General features: G+C 47.0%; 1 protein-coding gene across 5 annotated transcripts in view; it reads left to right on the forward strand.

Moving 5' to 3' along the window:
• MGAT5 (alpha-1,6-mannosylglycoprotein 6-beta-N-acetylglucosaminyltransferase) overlaps positions 1 to 15,236 on the forward strand; it is a 340,039-nt gene that overhangs the window by 112,189 nt on the left and 212,614 nt on the right. For 4 of the 5 annotated variants that reach the window (XM_058664413.1, XM_058664415.1, XM_058664414.1 and 1 more), the window contains one exon: positions 11,576 to 11,958. In XM_058664413.1, coding sequence (XP_058520396.1) covers positions 11,718 to 11,958 — 241 coding nt within the window. In that variant the 5' untranslated portion in view covers positions 11,576 to 11,717. Of the gene's footprint in view, positions 1 to 11,064; positions 11,175 to 11,575; positions 11,959 to 15,236 lie in introns of those variants that run through there. The other variant, XM_058664417.1, reaches the window with a different exon arrangement.

Here is a 15,236-nt window from a genome sequence, read left to right on the forward strand (position 1 = left end):
TAAAGCCACGGCACCTTGGTTTTATCTGTGTCTTACTGACATGGATTCTTTTCAGAAGCACCACTGCGTTATGGGAAGGTGGGGACTGCTGCTGTATCCTCCCATATCTTCTTATTCTCAACAACCTGTTCCAGGAAGACCTCATGGGACTGTGTCATGTACTGGCTCCTCCTAAGTGACTAGCTGCTTGGGTAGGACACTGGCCTGAGAAGACAGCATGTGATTCCTGCAGGAGAAACACCAACCACCTGCAGTGTGGGTTACCTAATGAGCCAGAGGCCCCAACTACCTTGGTAGGCTGCAGAGTTTATCTCCTGAGATACTCAGATCACCTTTTAAGTTCATTAAGTAAGCCCATTAAATTGATAAAAGGGTGTCTTTTTAGACATTTAGCATTTAATTTTTACTTTAAAGTCATAGTGGGAGAGACAGAGGTCTTCCATCCGCTGGTTCACTCCCCAGATGACTAACATCCAGAGCTAAGATGATCCAAAGCTGGGAGCCAGCAACTTCTTCCATGTCTCCCATGTGGTTGCAGGGTCCCACGAACTTGTACCATCGTGTGCTACTTTCCCAGGCCACAAACAGAGCTGGATCAGAACTGGAACAGCCGGGACGTGAACCAGTGCCCATATGGGATGCTGGCACCACAAGTGGAAAAATAGTTTGATGTGCCACCCTACTGCCCCCAAAATGGGGCCATCTTTTTATAGTTGTGCTGGTTGGATATTAAAACCATCCCAGCAGCTTAAAATACTTATGCTGGGCCATTTCTCATATGAAGTAGAGCAGAGTGTTTGGGTGTGACAGCTGGTCATCTCTGTTTTAGGAAAACAAAACAAACCAGCCCAAGAACCTGGGAGAGGCTCTGGTGTAGACAGTCCTGAGAGCTTAAGATGACAGCATCTTCTGAAAACCTCCCCAGCGGTTGATTCCTGATTCATTGTTGGTAAGACATAAGGGCTTCTGGGCAGATAGCGATCAACAGACCCTATATGTCTGCAATGTTGGGGAGCGTTGACTGGCTTATGAGTCAAAGAACAAGTGGGCTTACAAAGCAGCCAATGACAGTTTTCTCTGAGACAATTCATTCCTGGGGTATTTCAACCAGAATCTGCCAGAGCTTGAGGGGTACTAGGTACCCTATAGTACAATGGTATCCTCATGGGAAGGGCAGCGAGAAGTTGCTGATCAGGTTGAACTGATATAAACCTCTCAGTGGTGCGCATGTATGTGCATCCATTTGCTCATCAGTTAGATGGGTCAGTTGTTGAACCTTCTGGTATTTAACAAAATTGGTTTGGGGAGGGCTGTCCTCTTTACATGGACAATGCATCCAGAACACATGGAGTTTACCAGCATCCAGGCCTGGGATTCTGAAACCCTGGGGTGGGAGAGTTAGGATCAGAGGACTTGGGGCCCTTGTGGAGGTATGAGCTTTATCTTAGGGGCATTGTCTTGTGTGCTTGAAATATTTTTTAGTGATTTCATTTACAGGTTCTCCTGATTCCTGTGGCCGTTTGAGGCCTACTGTCATTTAGGGGGCTTTCTGCATGTACAGGGTTGCCAGGAGTCTAATCCTGGAGAAGAAGGTGTATGTTATGCTCACCTTGAATTGCCTTGTGGTTTGACTGTGCTTTGGTTGAGTGGAACTGATCTTCTGTGTGTGTGTTTTCACTGAGCATGACGGATACCTTGTGATCTTGCCCCAAGTGTTCTCATAATCCTGTTCAGGGTTTCCTTAGCAAAAAGACAAAAAGGAGCAGAGTGGCAAAGAAAGATTTCCCCCATCCATTGGTTCACTCCATCACATGGCTGCAGCAGCCAAATCTGGGATGATTCAGGCTGAAAGGAGCCAGAAACTATATCCCTGTGTCTCACCTGGGTTGCAGGGGTCCAGGTGTGTGAGCCTGCTTTCGTGAACTGCCTTCCCAGGCACATTAGCTTGGAAACAGAGCAGTGTTTATATGGGATGATGACATTGCAAGTGGTGGCTTAACTGGCATGATACCAATGCTAGTCCTTTTTTCTCTTTTTTAATGGTTTATTTTTATTTGAAAGCAGATCTCACAAACAGGAGGAAAGATAAAGATGTTCCATCCGCTGTTTAATTCTCCAAATGGCTGCAACAGCTGATGCTGAGCCATTCCAAAGCCAGGAGCCTCTTCTGGGTCTCCCAGACGGATGCAGGGTCCCGAGAATTTGGGCCACTTCTGCTGCTCTCCCAGGCCTCAAGCAGGGAGCTGGATGGAAAGTGGGGCAGCTGTTTGGAAGGGAGCCAGCAGATAGAGGACATCAAGGTCTCCTTGTCCCCTCATTGGTACTCTGTCCCTCAAAGAAATCCTAAAGGACTGATGAAGCATTGTGTGCACTTGATTATTTCCACCGTGGTCTCCACAGCCCCAGCTCCTGGCTCACCACTCTCCACCTCCTGTGATACCGTGCTGAGGCTGCACTGTTGTCTCTGCAACCTTTCTCCCACTTCCAGTTGGAGCAGGTCCCAGGATTAGAGAGACGCCAGGTGTCCTATAGGGTTAGGTTGTTGGTGGCGCTGATCTTGTCGGAACCTGTTGGACTTTAGATCTGGGTGCCACACGGACCTATTTTGACTGGTACTCTGAAACAGTATTATTTTCCTGCGGAACCAGTGCAATCACGGACCTCAGCAAATTCTTGCAAGATCAGCACATGCGCAGTTCACTGTTGTCCCCTGCAGTCCTAAAGCTATTGCCACAGTGCACAAAATGGCGCCTGATATACAACCACTACAGTTCCTGATCTGCTGGCCATTAGATCTGAGGACTATCCAGACCTGCCCTGGGTGGAACCCGTAGAATGCCACGTCGTTGCAGTTAACTGAGACCGAAATGAGCTCACTCCCAGCTTAGTGCATGCTCCGTCCCTTCCCTTGCTCTTTCCTCCTTACACAAAATGGCGCCCAATTCAGCTCTAGGGGGCTGACTGGGCTGTGAAATCCACTCTGTTCTCGCACTGCCCGTCTGAGATCTGCTGCTCTGTCTCTGCTCCTGGTCAAATCAAACGGACCAGCAGAACGGACAATTCTTTGTCTGGGTTCACCACCCGAGTTCCAGGTGAAAGTCCCTTCCCACCTGGTTGCTGGTGGAGTTCTGGATGCTGATGGAGTTCAGATCGCCGTGCTGGAGTATCAATCTCTGCAACACCACACCGTTGTGTCTGCTGCTTTCCTGTGTCAGTCAGTCTCCAGGTACCCCTCTGCTGTTGTTCTGTCCCTTCCTATTTCCTGAAATATGTCCTCTCTGCTTCATCCTGATTAAATGTTTTTCCGTCTGTATAAACGTGTCCTTACCCTATTCCACCATCTTGATTCTCCACATCAACCTTTCTTTAACTGCATATTTGCATCTCTGTCTTCTGTTAATTCCTCCAACCCCCTTAGGTTGTTGGGACGTGGAATTTGACCCATAGCTCCTTAATATTGCCACACTCTGGTGCCTAGTTTGTGTTTCCTTCCAAGAGCTCTCTCCCTTTTGAGTTTCTGCAGGTGGCTAGGAGTACGCTGCTTGCCCTGGAGGAGATCATGTAGTCATGGGAGACAGGCCTAAATACTGGTTAGATGCTGACTCAAATCAGCAAGCATACAGTTCTCTTGACCTTGTCTTCCCCTGTACATTGAGAGTTTGCCCTTGTTTATTATTTTCTAAGTAAAATTGAATGTGTTCCTCTTGTGTAGGAACCTGTTTTATACAGTTTATCATTTCCTTTTAAGGTGAGTCATCAGGCTAGAGAGCTGCTCTTATGAGAGAAAAATTGAGAGTTTGGTAAGACTTGGCAGATTGAGCCAGGTTAGCACCCTGCTGATGCCCACATCACTGTTTTACTTCACCTAATTGTGGCTGAGAATGGCTACTATTTTAAAGGATTTTGCCAAGCACTGCTAGTTTTTAACATTCATACAGAGGCTGGAAAGAGTCAGAGTAGACATTGTTTCAAAGTCTAGTCCTTGGACGAGAAGCTTTGAAACTAACAAAATGTGATCAGCCTTGCCCTGATATTTAATTAGGGTAGTGTTCTTTGTCATAGATTCATTTGTGTTGATATGTGGGTGGGCCTGACTGTTAAACATGATTATTCAAAGCAGTTGATCCCAGCATCAGTTTGTTGACCAGTGAAGCTGAAATCCGAAGTTCAGACTCCATGACAGTACATGGATAGCCAGGGCAGTTTTGTTCTGAGTCTGTACAGTATAAATCAGTAAGAAGTATGTACTACTCTCCTGATGGTCTTCAGCATCTCAGTTTTGCTTGAAAAACTTTCTGTACTCTCTGTTGAAAGCAAAGGGAAGCAAAATTCAAATGAAACATTTTTACAACCTCTGGGACCTAGAAAACTATCCCTGGGAACCTTAAAAAAAACTTTTGGAACAAAACATGAGGTCCTTTACCTCTGATATGTCACTCTTTCTCATCTGGTTGTAATAAGTGTCTGTCATTCTAGAACTTCTTGTATACATGCAGAAACTGAAATGGAGTGTATTAACCAGGATCATGCTGTTTTATTAGGTGGAACAAGCTGGAGGGCAAAGATTTCTGGGTTTTCACTGTGAAGTTCTTTCAGCTCTTCGTCCTCCTGTGTTAGATTTAAATAGTTATAGTTAAAATGCCTGGAAATAGCTACTCATGAAGGAAGAAGGTTGATGTTGCCTCAAGGTTTTGGAGGCTCACAATCCAAGATGGGCTGGCCCCACTTGTTGCCGCATCTCATGAGAGTGGGAGCTGGTAGTACTTGAGATTGTTGTACAAGAATAGTGAAGTGGTGAGGTAAGGAAACATGTGGAGATGGGAAGGAGCTCACTGTCCCCCTCCACATGTTTCCTTGTAAATCAATTATCTGCTCAGAGAGGGAACCCCAGCAATGTAACTCAAATCAGCTCTATTTCCAAAGTCTCCCCCCCCTTATAATACCATTAAGTGCATTAGGTTCCATCCCCAAGCCATTAATATAAGACTCTGATGAAGGGCCCAATGCATTGACTCAATTGGCAAATCCTCCCCTTGCAGGTACCAGGACCCCTAGGAGTACTGGTTAATGTCCCAGCAGCTCCACTTCCCTTCCAGCACCCGTGAGGGAGATCTGGCAAAAGCAGCTGGATCTTGGCTTCAGATTGGCTCAACTCTGGATGTTGCTCCATTTGGGGAGTGAACCAGAGGATGGAAGATCCTTCTGTCCATCCTTTTTTTCTGTAAATCTGCCTTTCAAATAAAATAAATATTTAGCAAAATAAAATAAAAAGAAGACTCTGATGACCAGGCCTGTAGCACATGGGCCTTCAGGGGACACCCAAAACCCATGTTGGCATAACAGTGAGGAAGTAGTCTTTGTGGAAGACTCCCTTGCTAGTACCCCCCCCCCCCAATTTGGCCCCCCCATCTCTGTCTTGGACATCTTTTTGTTCTTGTTCTCATGGTGTCACTGTCTATTCTAGCAGTTTTATTATGGCTTTTTTTTTTACATTCTGGTTTTTTTTTTAAATACATATATTTGTGGTATAGAGGCCAACAGAGAGGTAGGTTGATTGACACATAAACAGAACTCCCATCTGCTGGTTTATTATCCAAAATGCAACAATAACTGGAGCTGGGCTAGACCAAAGTCGGGAGAACTCAGTCTTGGGTCTCCTGTGAGCAGCAGGAACCGACCTACTTGGACCACAGCCTGCTACCTCCTTGGGTGCACATTAGGAGAAAAGCAGGTACTGTTCCTGGGACCCAAGTACAGGTACCTTGATTGGGCATCCAAGCTGGTTGCTTATAGACTAGGCCAAATGCCTTCCCTAAGATGATTTTTTCCATTTTGCTTTGGTTTTTTTTTCTACTACCCTGTCAGTATTAGTAATCTGTTCAAGGAAACATACATTTCTCATTGCCATGGGACAGTATTATGGTAAAATCTTCCAAGCATAGCCCCCAAGATGTCCAGGTCCTGTGTGGGTCATATAAGAACCTCTTGAGAGTTGTGGCTCTTCATCTCATTTCTACCTTTCTGTCCTTCTGGTGAGCAGTCATTTAATGAGCACCCACTGTGTACAAGACTTGGCCAGTGTTGCCATTGTTTGTCTTTGTGGACCTCAAAGACCACTTAGGAGAGCTGAACCAGATGATCCTGTTGGACAGCAGGTTGGAAGCTCTGCTGAGTGTGGGGAGCCCTAGGAAGCTTCATGCTGGAGGCTGAGTGAGTTGTGAGGTTGGAGAAGATGGGGTGGAGATGGTCTCGTACAGCAACAGATGAGCAGGGCTAACTGAGGGTGCCTTAGGTGTTATTGCTCATGAAGAAAAGTCAGAGATAGGTGCGGCCAGCTGCTATGAAAAGACAGGGAAGTAGTTCAAGTGGTATACGGTGGGGACAGAAGTGGCAGCACTGTGCAGCACTGTGGTTGGGGCTGGCATTGTTTCTGAACAGGTGGCCATCTCCACCTGCTTCCATCCTCTGAAGCAGTGGTTCCTGGTGGAAGACAGGGCCTCCAAGGACATTGGCTGGGCACCTGTAGGAACTGCTTCAGCTACTTAACTGTTGTTCTTTTCATTCATTTAAAAGATATATTTATTTTACTGCAAAATCAGTTAGAGAAAGAAGATCGAGGTCTTCCATCTGCTGGTTCACTCCCCAAATGGCCAAAGCTGAGATGATCCGAAGCTGGGAGCCAGAAGATTCTTCCAGGTCTCCCATGTGGATGCAGCTCCCAAGGCCTTGGACCATTTTCGGCTGCTTTCTCAGGCCATAAGCAGGGAGCTGTATGGGAAGTAGAGTGGATGAGACAAACCATGTGGAATGCTGGTGCCAGCAGATGTTGCCATCCTGACCCAACTTGGCTGTTTTTCAAGGGATGTGGTTTGATCACGGCATCCACCAGGCAAAGCAAGCCATGAGGCATCTGTACAGAAGTGGGTCTGGAAGTTAGGAGAAAGGCTGTGTGTGGTGACCTGGAGGCAAACAGCTATGGATTCGTTCTGTGAGTAGGCCCACAGTCAGCTCCAGTGCCGGGTGTAACCTGGCATTGATTGTGCTGGGTGTGGACAGAGGGCAAGGCTGTCCTGAACTCAGGAGGCTCATCTGCCTGCTCTCAGTTGCTCCTCCTCCCTCCAACTTCAGGGGTGGGCTTGCTTTGTTCTTTTTCTGAAAAAGTTTTACTAAGGTACAGTTCATATTCGGTATCATTCTCAGCTTGTGCAGCTCAATGTTTTTTACAGCATTGTGGCTCTGTCCCTGCAGTCAACCTTAGAACATTCTTGTGACCCTAGAAAGAAACTCTGCACTTTAGCTGTCAACTCCAAGTTCCCCTATTTCCTCCCCGAGCAGTGCTGAGCAAGCCCCATGCATGTCTTCCCACTGCGGATCTACCTGTTGCGCACATTGTGTGTAGGTACAGTCACGCACTGTGTGGTCTGTATTTCACTTAGCACAGTGTTCTCATGGGGCATCCATGTGGTAGCATCATCTAAAATTATTTTTTGCCAAATGCTATGACATGGCATGCACTTACAAGTTTAGTATATCCTTTCCGCCCTGGCTGGACAGTTGGATAGTTTCACTTTGATTTCTCATAAATGATATGACTGTGAGCATTTGGATATAAGTTTTTTTTTTTTTTTCTGTGGATGTACCCAATTATTTGTCTTGGGAGAATTCCTGAGAGCAGAGTTGTGTGAATTATGTAAGTACTTGCAAGGTTGTTTTGGACACGGGCCGTACCAGTTGACATTCCCATCAGCAGTAGATGAGAATTGCGATTTTTCTGTCTCCTCACCAATATTGGTCCTTATTTGTGTATATTTTTTCTTATCCTAACCATCTTAATGGGTGTTAAGTGGTATCTGACTGTGGTTTTGATTTGCATTTCCCTTAATGACTAATGATGTTGAGTATCTTTTTCATGTGCTTTTAGAAAAAATAGAACTGACACATTTCTTCTCCAAAGATTTTTGATTGTTCTTGGGAAGGTGAAACCCAGATTTTACTAAGTTCAGTAAGTGGGAAATAAGGACAGTGGTGAATGCTGTTTTAGGAATGAAGGGCTGAAGGGCACACCTGTTGGGATAGTTATGATGGAGGTGAACTGATGATGTTATGGCTCCGGTCGGCTGTCAGGACTCGACTCGCCACAAGGACTTCTGAGATTCTGAGATGCACTGTGCACTATGAGGTCCCTTCTGTGCCCTTGGGGTCTACTGGAGGCAGGCAGGGTCTTAGCCTAAATAACTCCCTTTTGCTCACTATTGGTCAGAGGCATCTCTTGGTTTCTTGGCCTTTCCTGATGATCATCATTAAGTCACCAAGGCACTCCGTGAGGATGGATGCTAAAATGGCTATGGATGCTAATGACATTTCCTGTCATTTCAGACTCTGGATTCCACAGGAGAAAAAGATCATTTCTGGTGGTTCTGTCATCACTTAAAAGTCTGGGCCTTTGTGGAGCAGAGCTGTGCTCTGAATTCCTTAGACCTGGACATTTTCACTCCCAGCCTGCCCTTGTCTGAGCTGGAGTAATTTCTGTGGGATGGAGTTTTCCCACCATCTCCTTTGCCCGTAACATGTGCCACCTTCTGAGTCTTTCCAAGGCAAACACTAGAAGCCCTTGCTCTGTCCCTGGCTCTTGGCCTTTGCTCTCATAAACCCTGCAGCCCTGCAGGGGCTGTCCTCGATGGAGGAGGTGGAGTGTGGTTCCTTCTCTGAAAGTTGACAAGATAACTCCTGCTGGCAGTGGAAATCCTCTTCTGTCATAGTGAAAGAAAATCACCAGAGAACTTTCCTGATATAGCACCTTGCTCACTCAGTCTGGGAAAAACCCCTTTAGGCTTGAGGCGAAACTGACTAATGGGTTATCAGAAAGGAAGCGCACCCACTTCCTGAGGAAGTAGGGGCAGCACCCAGTGACAGCGGTGGCTGTCTAGCGTTCAGTCCCTTGAGTGTTAGAAGCATCTCTTCTCTCACCCCCTCCTTTCCCCACCCACCACCAGTACGGTTCAGTGCTCAGGCATAATGGCAGCAGAAGTTCAGTCTACACTTGCAGAATGGTTGGCGGGAGGAAGCATGGAAGGTACCACAGTGTCCTTGTGACTTTGTGCTCTTGTGATAATTATCTTTTTCCAAGAAGTTCTGTACAGGAAATTGGGGACTTGAAATGGCTTGGCTTTAAGATGGGGCAGAAGCAAACTCGTACAACTGCGCTGAATTGAATTCAGATAACAGTATTCAAAATACTGTGTGAGATGTTTGACATCTTACTATAAAATAGCTGTGTTAGGTGATTCAACCTCAACTGTAGGCTAGCTTTGGTGTTGTGAACACATTTAAAGTGGGCTAGACAATGCCACCGTATTTAGTCAGTTGGCTGTATTAGATGTTTTACATTTTTGACTTACGATATTTTTGCCAGTCTTATTGAGGTGCACCCCTATGGTGTGTCAAGAAGCACTTGTGCATGTGTGTGTGTCTCTCCTTTAAAGGTTCACAATGGAATTCCATTTAGAAACACATAAGAGTCCAAGGTAGACATGTTTTAAGACTTTGGCCCTAGAAGAGCATATTGTAATCTGTTGTGGTAGGGAGAGAGACCCACAGTGCAGGGACTGGAGTGGAGGTATGGAGAGCAGGTGGAGTTTGAGTTGTCACCCTAATATAGAAAGTATGGGCCAGCAAGTGGAGAGAACCACCTTTAAGTGGGCTGTGCCTGGCTTTATGTTAGCAACCGATCCAGCAGGTGCATAGCATCTAATTGGAGGGAAGGGTAGCAGACCATGCAGGACAGAGTTCAGGGCTCATCTCTAGGTGTTGCCTGGAGCAGAATCTGTACACCTCAAATCCAGTTTTCTGGCTTGAGGGCCCTGAGACTAAACTGCAGTGGAATCTCCCAGAGGGCTTATTAAGGACTGGCTACTGGGCCTCATTCCCAGAGTTACTGATGCTGTGGGGCTGGGTAGGGCCTGAGAATTTGCATTTCTCATGAGCGCTGCTTTGGTTGCTCAGTTAGAAACCACTTGAAGAACCCGCAGAATCCAGCCATTGGAAAACCTTTGGTTAAAGGTCAGTCAGTGTCTGGACTTCCTGGGTTGCCTAGGATCTCTGCTATATGAATCAGTCCCTTTCCCTACCCATTTAAGCAAGTGCACATCATACTTGGTCATATGGGGCATCAGGGGTGGCCCGGGATGTGGGACACTGACTTCCAGACTTCCTTGATTATCCCTCTGCCACAGGCCTGGCCATACTTGGCATGTCAATCCCCTTCTTCCTTTAGTTGCTCATCTCATTTGTTTTTCATGAAAGAGATTGTGCTATTAATATTCTTCTCATGTGGGTTATGATGGGGACCCCACCACCTAAGACCCAGAAAAATGTTGATCCCAGTACCCAGTAGCAGTGATTTCTCATTCCTGGTGCTAGTATTGGAACTAACAAGTACTGATTACTGGGATGACGGTGAGAGACAGATCAATAGACAGCCTCTACGTTAGGGTCTGAAAACGAATTGCTCCAAGGTCTTGCTGCTACATTCTCTTGGGTGGCTTGAGAAAAAGAATTCCTAGGCTTGAAACACATGCAGCCCCCGGAAGACATCCTAGTCATTCCCTTCTTAGACAATTACTCAGCCTCTCATTTGAGCAGCACTTAGGTCAGCAAGTGGCAGGTTCTGGCCAGGGCTCTGGCTGCTGGGTTGGAGAGCTCAGCTGATGCTGGGGCTTTCTGTGATAAAAGCGGGAGCCAGCTCTGAGGGAGAGCTTGGGCCCAGCCTGTGATTGTATCAGGTAGGAGCTGGCTGTGTTGGTACGGAAAATGATGCCCTTCAACTTCACATTTCGCTTCTTTGTGGGAGTGAAAGTGAGAGCTTCCGTGGGGCAGACACCGCTGGCGGCTGCAGATTGCTATGCTGCGCGGTGTGAGGGAGTGAGCCCTGAGCTATAGCGGGTACAGAGAGATCGCCGAGGGCTCCTCTGCCATGTCTTCTCAGTGCCAGCAGGGCACCCAAGACAGTCACCTTGTCCCTGCACTGATAATGAAAGCTGGCTGGCTATGCTGACATAGGACGGGGACCTGCTGCCCACTTGCTGTCCGCCGCCCCTGAGGAGCTGTCCATTGCCTCACTCACCTCCGCAGCTGCCGACTCTCGGTCTTTGCCAACAGTGCCAAAGAATGATTTTGTGAGCTCTGCTTACACACACCCATGTGCCCAATGCTGACAGCAGTCCGTGCGCCGCTTGAGTTTTTGCTGACATTCAGCAAGCTAGCCCTGCGCATCCTCCCCACCTTACAGATCGAACTTCCTGTCTGAATATGGGCCAGGCTGGAGGTGGCCCAGTACTTACACCTGTTACCACACTCAGACAACTCACTTCCCCTCCGTATTTGTACAGCGTCTTACTGCTCAGCCAGATTTCCTCTCTGAGGGCACAAGATACACTCACCCGGGGAATGAAGGGAAGAAGGAAGTTCACTTTGTGTTTAGAACCGCTGGAGTGAAAACATGACTGGCGGCTTGAGTTTTTGCTGTGCTTGACCCTTAGGCTAACACATTTTACTTTTCTCTCTATTTTAATGACAGAATGGAAGTGAGGAAGGGAAGTCTGCTGACGCAGGAGCCAGAGTGAGAGCACCGCTGGACTCGTGCGCCCATCCTGCACCATGAATCTGGGTCTATCTTGTGTGCGCTAGGAGCTGAGGGCAGGCGCAAGCTACAGGGAGCAATGGCTCTCTTTAGTCCGTGGAAGCTGTCCTCGCAAAAGCTGGGCTTCTTCCTGGTGACTTTTGGCTTCATTTGGGGTATGATGCTCCTGCATTTTACCATCCAGCAGCGGACGCAGCCTGAGAGCAGCTCCATGCTGCGAGAGCAGATCTTGGATCTCAGCAAAAGGTACATCAAGGCACTGGCAGAGGAGAACAGGAACGTGGTGGACGGGCCATACGCTGGCGTCATGACAGCTTATGGTAAGTGCAATGCTGCCGGGGCCTCTCTGTTGAGCTTGCTTTGGCTTTGAGATGTTGCAGAGGTCTGGTCTTGTTCTGGTGTGGGTTGCCCTCACCAGTACTTTGCTGAATTGTCCACTGAGGTCTTGGGAAGTTCAAGCTGCGCCCTCTAGGGGCAGCTGCTGTACAGACAGACGTTTGCTCCCTGGAGCTGGGGTGTTTTGTTAATATTTACCTCCTTCCTCAGCACATTTCTGGTGGGCCTGGTCTCATGTGGGTGTGGGTTCAGGGAATGCTGAAAAACATTCTAATTATCATTCCCCAAACAGTTCTTAATGAGATCTGGTGGAGGTGAGGAAGGTGGGAAGGAAAATTTTATGGATGCCAGTGGACTTGGAACCATATATGTGCATCCGCCCAGCTAGTGCAGAGGTCACTGGAGCTTAGCCCTGGCTAAAGGCTTTTTTTGACTTCTACAAGGTTTATGCTCTTTTTATTCCCCCAAATCTGAGAGGCAGGCAAAGAGGGAGAGAGATGTAGGGGTGTAAAGAGAGCGCTCATCTGTTAGTTTACTCCCCAATGGCTTCAGCAGCTGAAGCCAGGAACTGGGTCGCAGTGACCCAGCTATGTGAGCTGTTCCTGTCACCTTCCTGAGTGTGATTAGGGGAGGAGATGGAACTTGAACCAGGCACTTGGGTAACTAGATGGTCACCAAACCATCCGGTGGGCATGCTAGGTGGCATTCTGACCAGCATGCCAGAATGTCCAGGGTTGATTTCCTGTCTAACAGCCGTAACTTTCAACAAATATTTTTATGGTTGTTACTTTTTTAAGGTGCCTTATTCCTTTTCCAAATAATTCAGAATAAAAACATACACATATGGAATATAACTTGTTGCAGGGTGCGAGCGAGATCACACCAGACATGTCTAAGGTTAATTAAGGAGTCTTTATTAATCAAGCTTGGAGACAATAGAGCACAATAGCAAATCACAAGTCCATACAGCAATCCACCTAATCAGAATCCAACCAATCATAATCCTAAAAGGAACAAATGGTCATTATCCTTAAGTCCATCCATTAAGATGAGAACCTATGTCCCAGCTTCCCCAACAATATGTTATCCTAAGAGACATGCAACGAATAACCTGGACACACTCACGAAGAACCTGGACACACTTACAAAGCTGCAGACATTCACCTGTCCCTGGCTTCTCTGCCCACATTCTACTACTGCTAGGCCTCACCCCTCTTGGAACTCCAGATAGTACACAGACCAGAAACAACATTATTATAACCATTGCCTCATCTAAGCAGTACACAGGGACCATGCTCAGGGGATTACCTGTCCTGGGTCACCCAAGAGTCAAAGTGCCAGAGTAATGGAAGCACCTGGCCAGAGAGAGAGAGACAGCCCCTGCTGCATGGGCCTTTTTATTTATTTATTTATTTATTTATTTATTTATTTATTTATTTATTTATTTATAGATTTATTCACTTCATTACAAAGTCAGATATACAGAGAGGAGGAGAGACAGAGAGGAAGATCTTCCGTCCAATGATTCACTCCCCAAGTGAGCCACAACGGCCGGTGCGCGCTGATCCGATGCCGGGAACCTGGAACCTCTTCCGGGTCTCCCACGCGGGTGCAGGGTCCCAAAGCTTTGGGCCGTCCTCAACTGCTTTCCCAGGCCATAAGCAGGGAGCTGGATGGGAATTGGAGCTGCTGGGACCAGAACTGGCACCCATATGGGATCCCAGGGCTTTCAAGGCGAGGACTTTAGCCGCTAGGCCATGCCGCTGGGCCCTCATGGGCCTTTTTAAAGGGGCTTGTGAGGGGAGTGGTTACACGACAACACAATACCGTCCCCTCTCAGTTGATAGGTGAGTCACAGGTGGGCAGGAGCGAATACCTAAGTGTTATGGGCTAAGGAGTTGATCAGTGCTCGTTGGGATGGCAGGAACAGGAACTGGGCTTGTAGCTAAAACACCTAGACTGATTGGACTTCCAATATCCTGGCTAATTTAGGATTTGGGGAAGTGGTTGAGGATGGAATTAACATTCCATTGCTGTTAGGACCCACCTTCAGGACAGAGGGTAGAGAACACAGCCAAATTTCAGTTGCCCACTGTCAATGGGTGCTGGCTATCACTGGCTGCACCCCATAACAAACTCACTTTTGTTTTAACCGAAGTTAGGTTTAATATAGGAAAAAAACTAGAAACTGTAGGTGAGCAAAAATGGAAGGAGAAAAAAAACCCACATGAGTGTTACTCTAGGCAATAATCACAAATAGCAGTTTGATGTATATCTGTGTGATTTTACATATATATACACACACAAAGAGATGCAAAATAAAATTGGGAAATGCAGTGTCGCAAGCCATGCCTTACCCTACTGTATCACAAGGCCAGCTCCCAGAATATGATTGTTCTACAAAACAATGTGAAAATCCTTTATCGGCACTTTTTGTGAATGATCATACAATCCACCTGCAGTCTGTTTACTCCTCCAAGATGTGGCAGTGTCTGGAGGCATTGGCTTTTAATACGTCTCTGTAAAAATGCTGCCTACCTCTTTGGTGCTGATGGATATAAAAAATAAGATTCTATTTTGAGGGAGCCCAGTTGGAAGTTAACCAAGTGGTTTAAAGAGCATGTACAGCAGGATTGCTCCCTGGCTTTAAAATTCATGTAACATTTCCAGAGCCATTTAAGTAAACTATCGGTGGGGGTGAGGAGGGGAGAAGCATCCAGAGTTCTCTGTCTGGTTCCAAAAATCTTATATGCTTGCCATCCAAGGGCTTTGCATCTCAAACTTCAGAAATTATTCCAAATTCTTCCTTTTATTGGTAACTCTTGGCAAAGTGATGAATTGTTTTCTCTCCCCCAGTCTAATAGGCCACATCAGTAAGTCTGTCTCGCTCTAATTTTTTCTCGTGTCTCATCAGCCTGACATGCTGGCCAGCATGGTCTTTGGGGCCAGATTTTTGGAATTTAGTGCGGCTGCGGCTGTCCATGTGCTTGGAACATTTGGCATTGAGATAGGGTGTCGGATAAGCTTTGTTTGTACGTGATACGGTTTTTAGCTGCGTGTCTGGGGCCTCTGCCCAATAGATGCCAGGAGCAGCCCTGCCTGGTGGTAATCAGCAGTGTCTGTAGACACAGGTGAGAGTAGCTGCCCTGCTCCCTGCCACCATGGAGAACCTGGGGGATGTGCTCAGGGGAGAATCAGCGCGTATTTCCCAATACCCTGTTTCTGAAGACATTTTCATGCAGATTTCTGTTTTCAACTTTGA

The sequence above is a fragment of the Ochotona princeps genome, chromosome 5, assembly GCF_030435755.1.
Source record: "Ochotona princeps isolate mOchPri1 chromosome 5, mOchPri1.hap1, whole genome shotgun sequence".
In the NCBI taxonomy this organism is placed as follows: Eukaryota; Metazoa; Chordata; class Mammalia; order Lagomorpha; family Ochotonidae; genus Ochotona; species Ochotona princeps.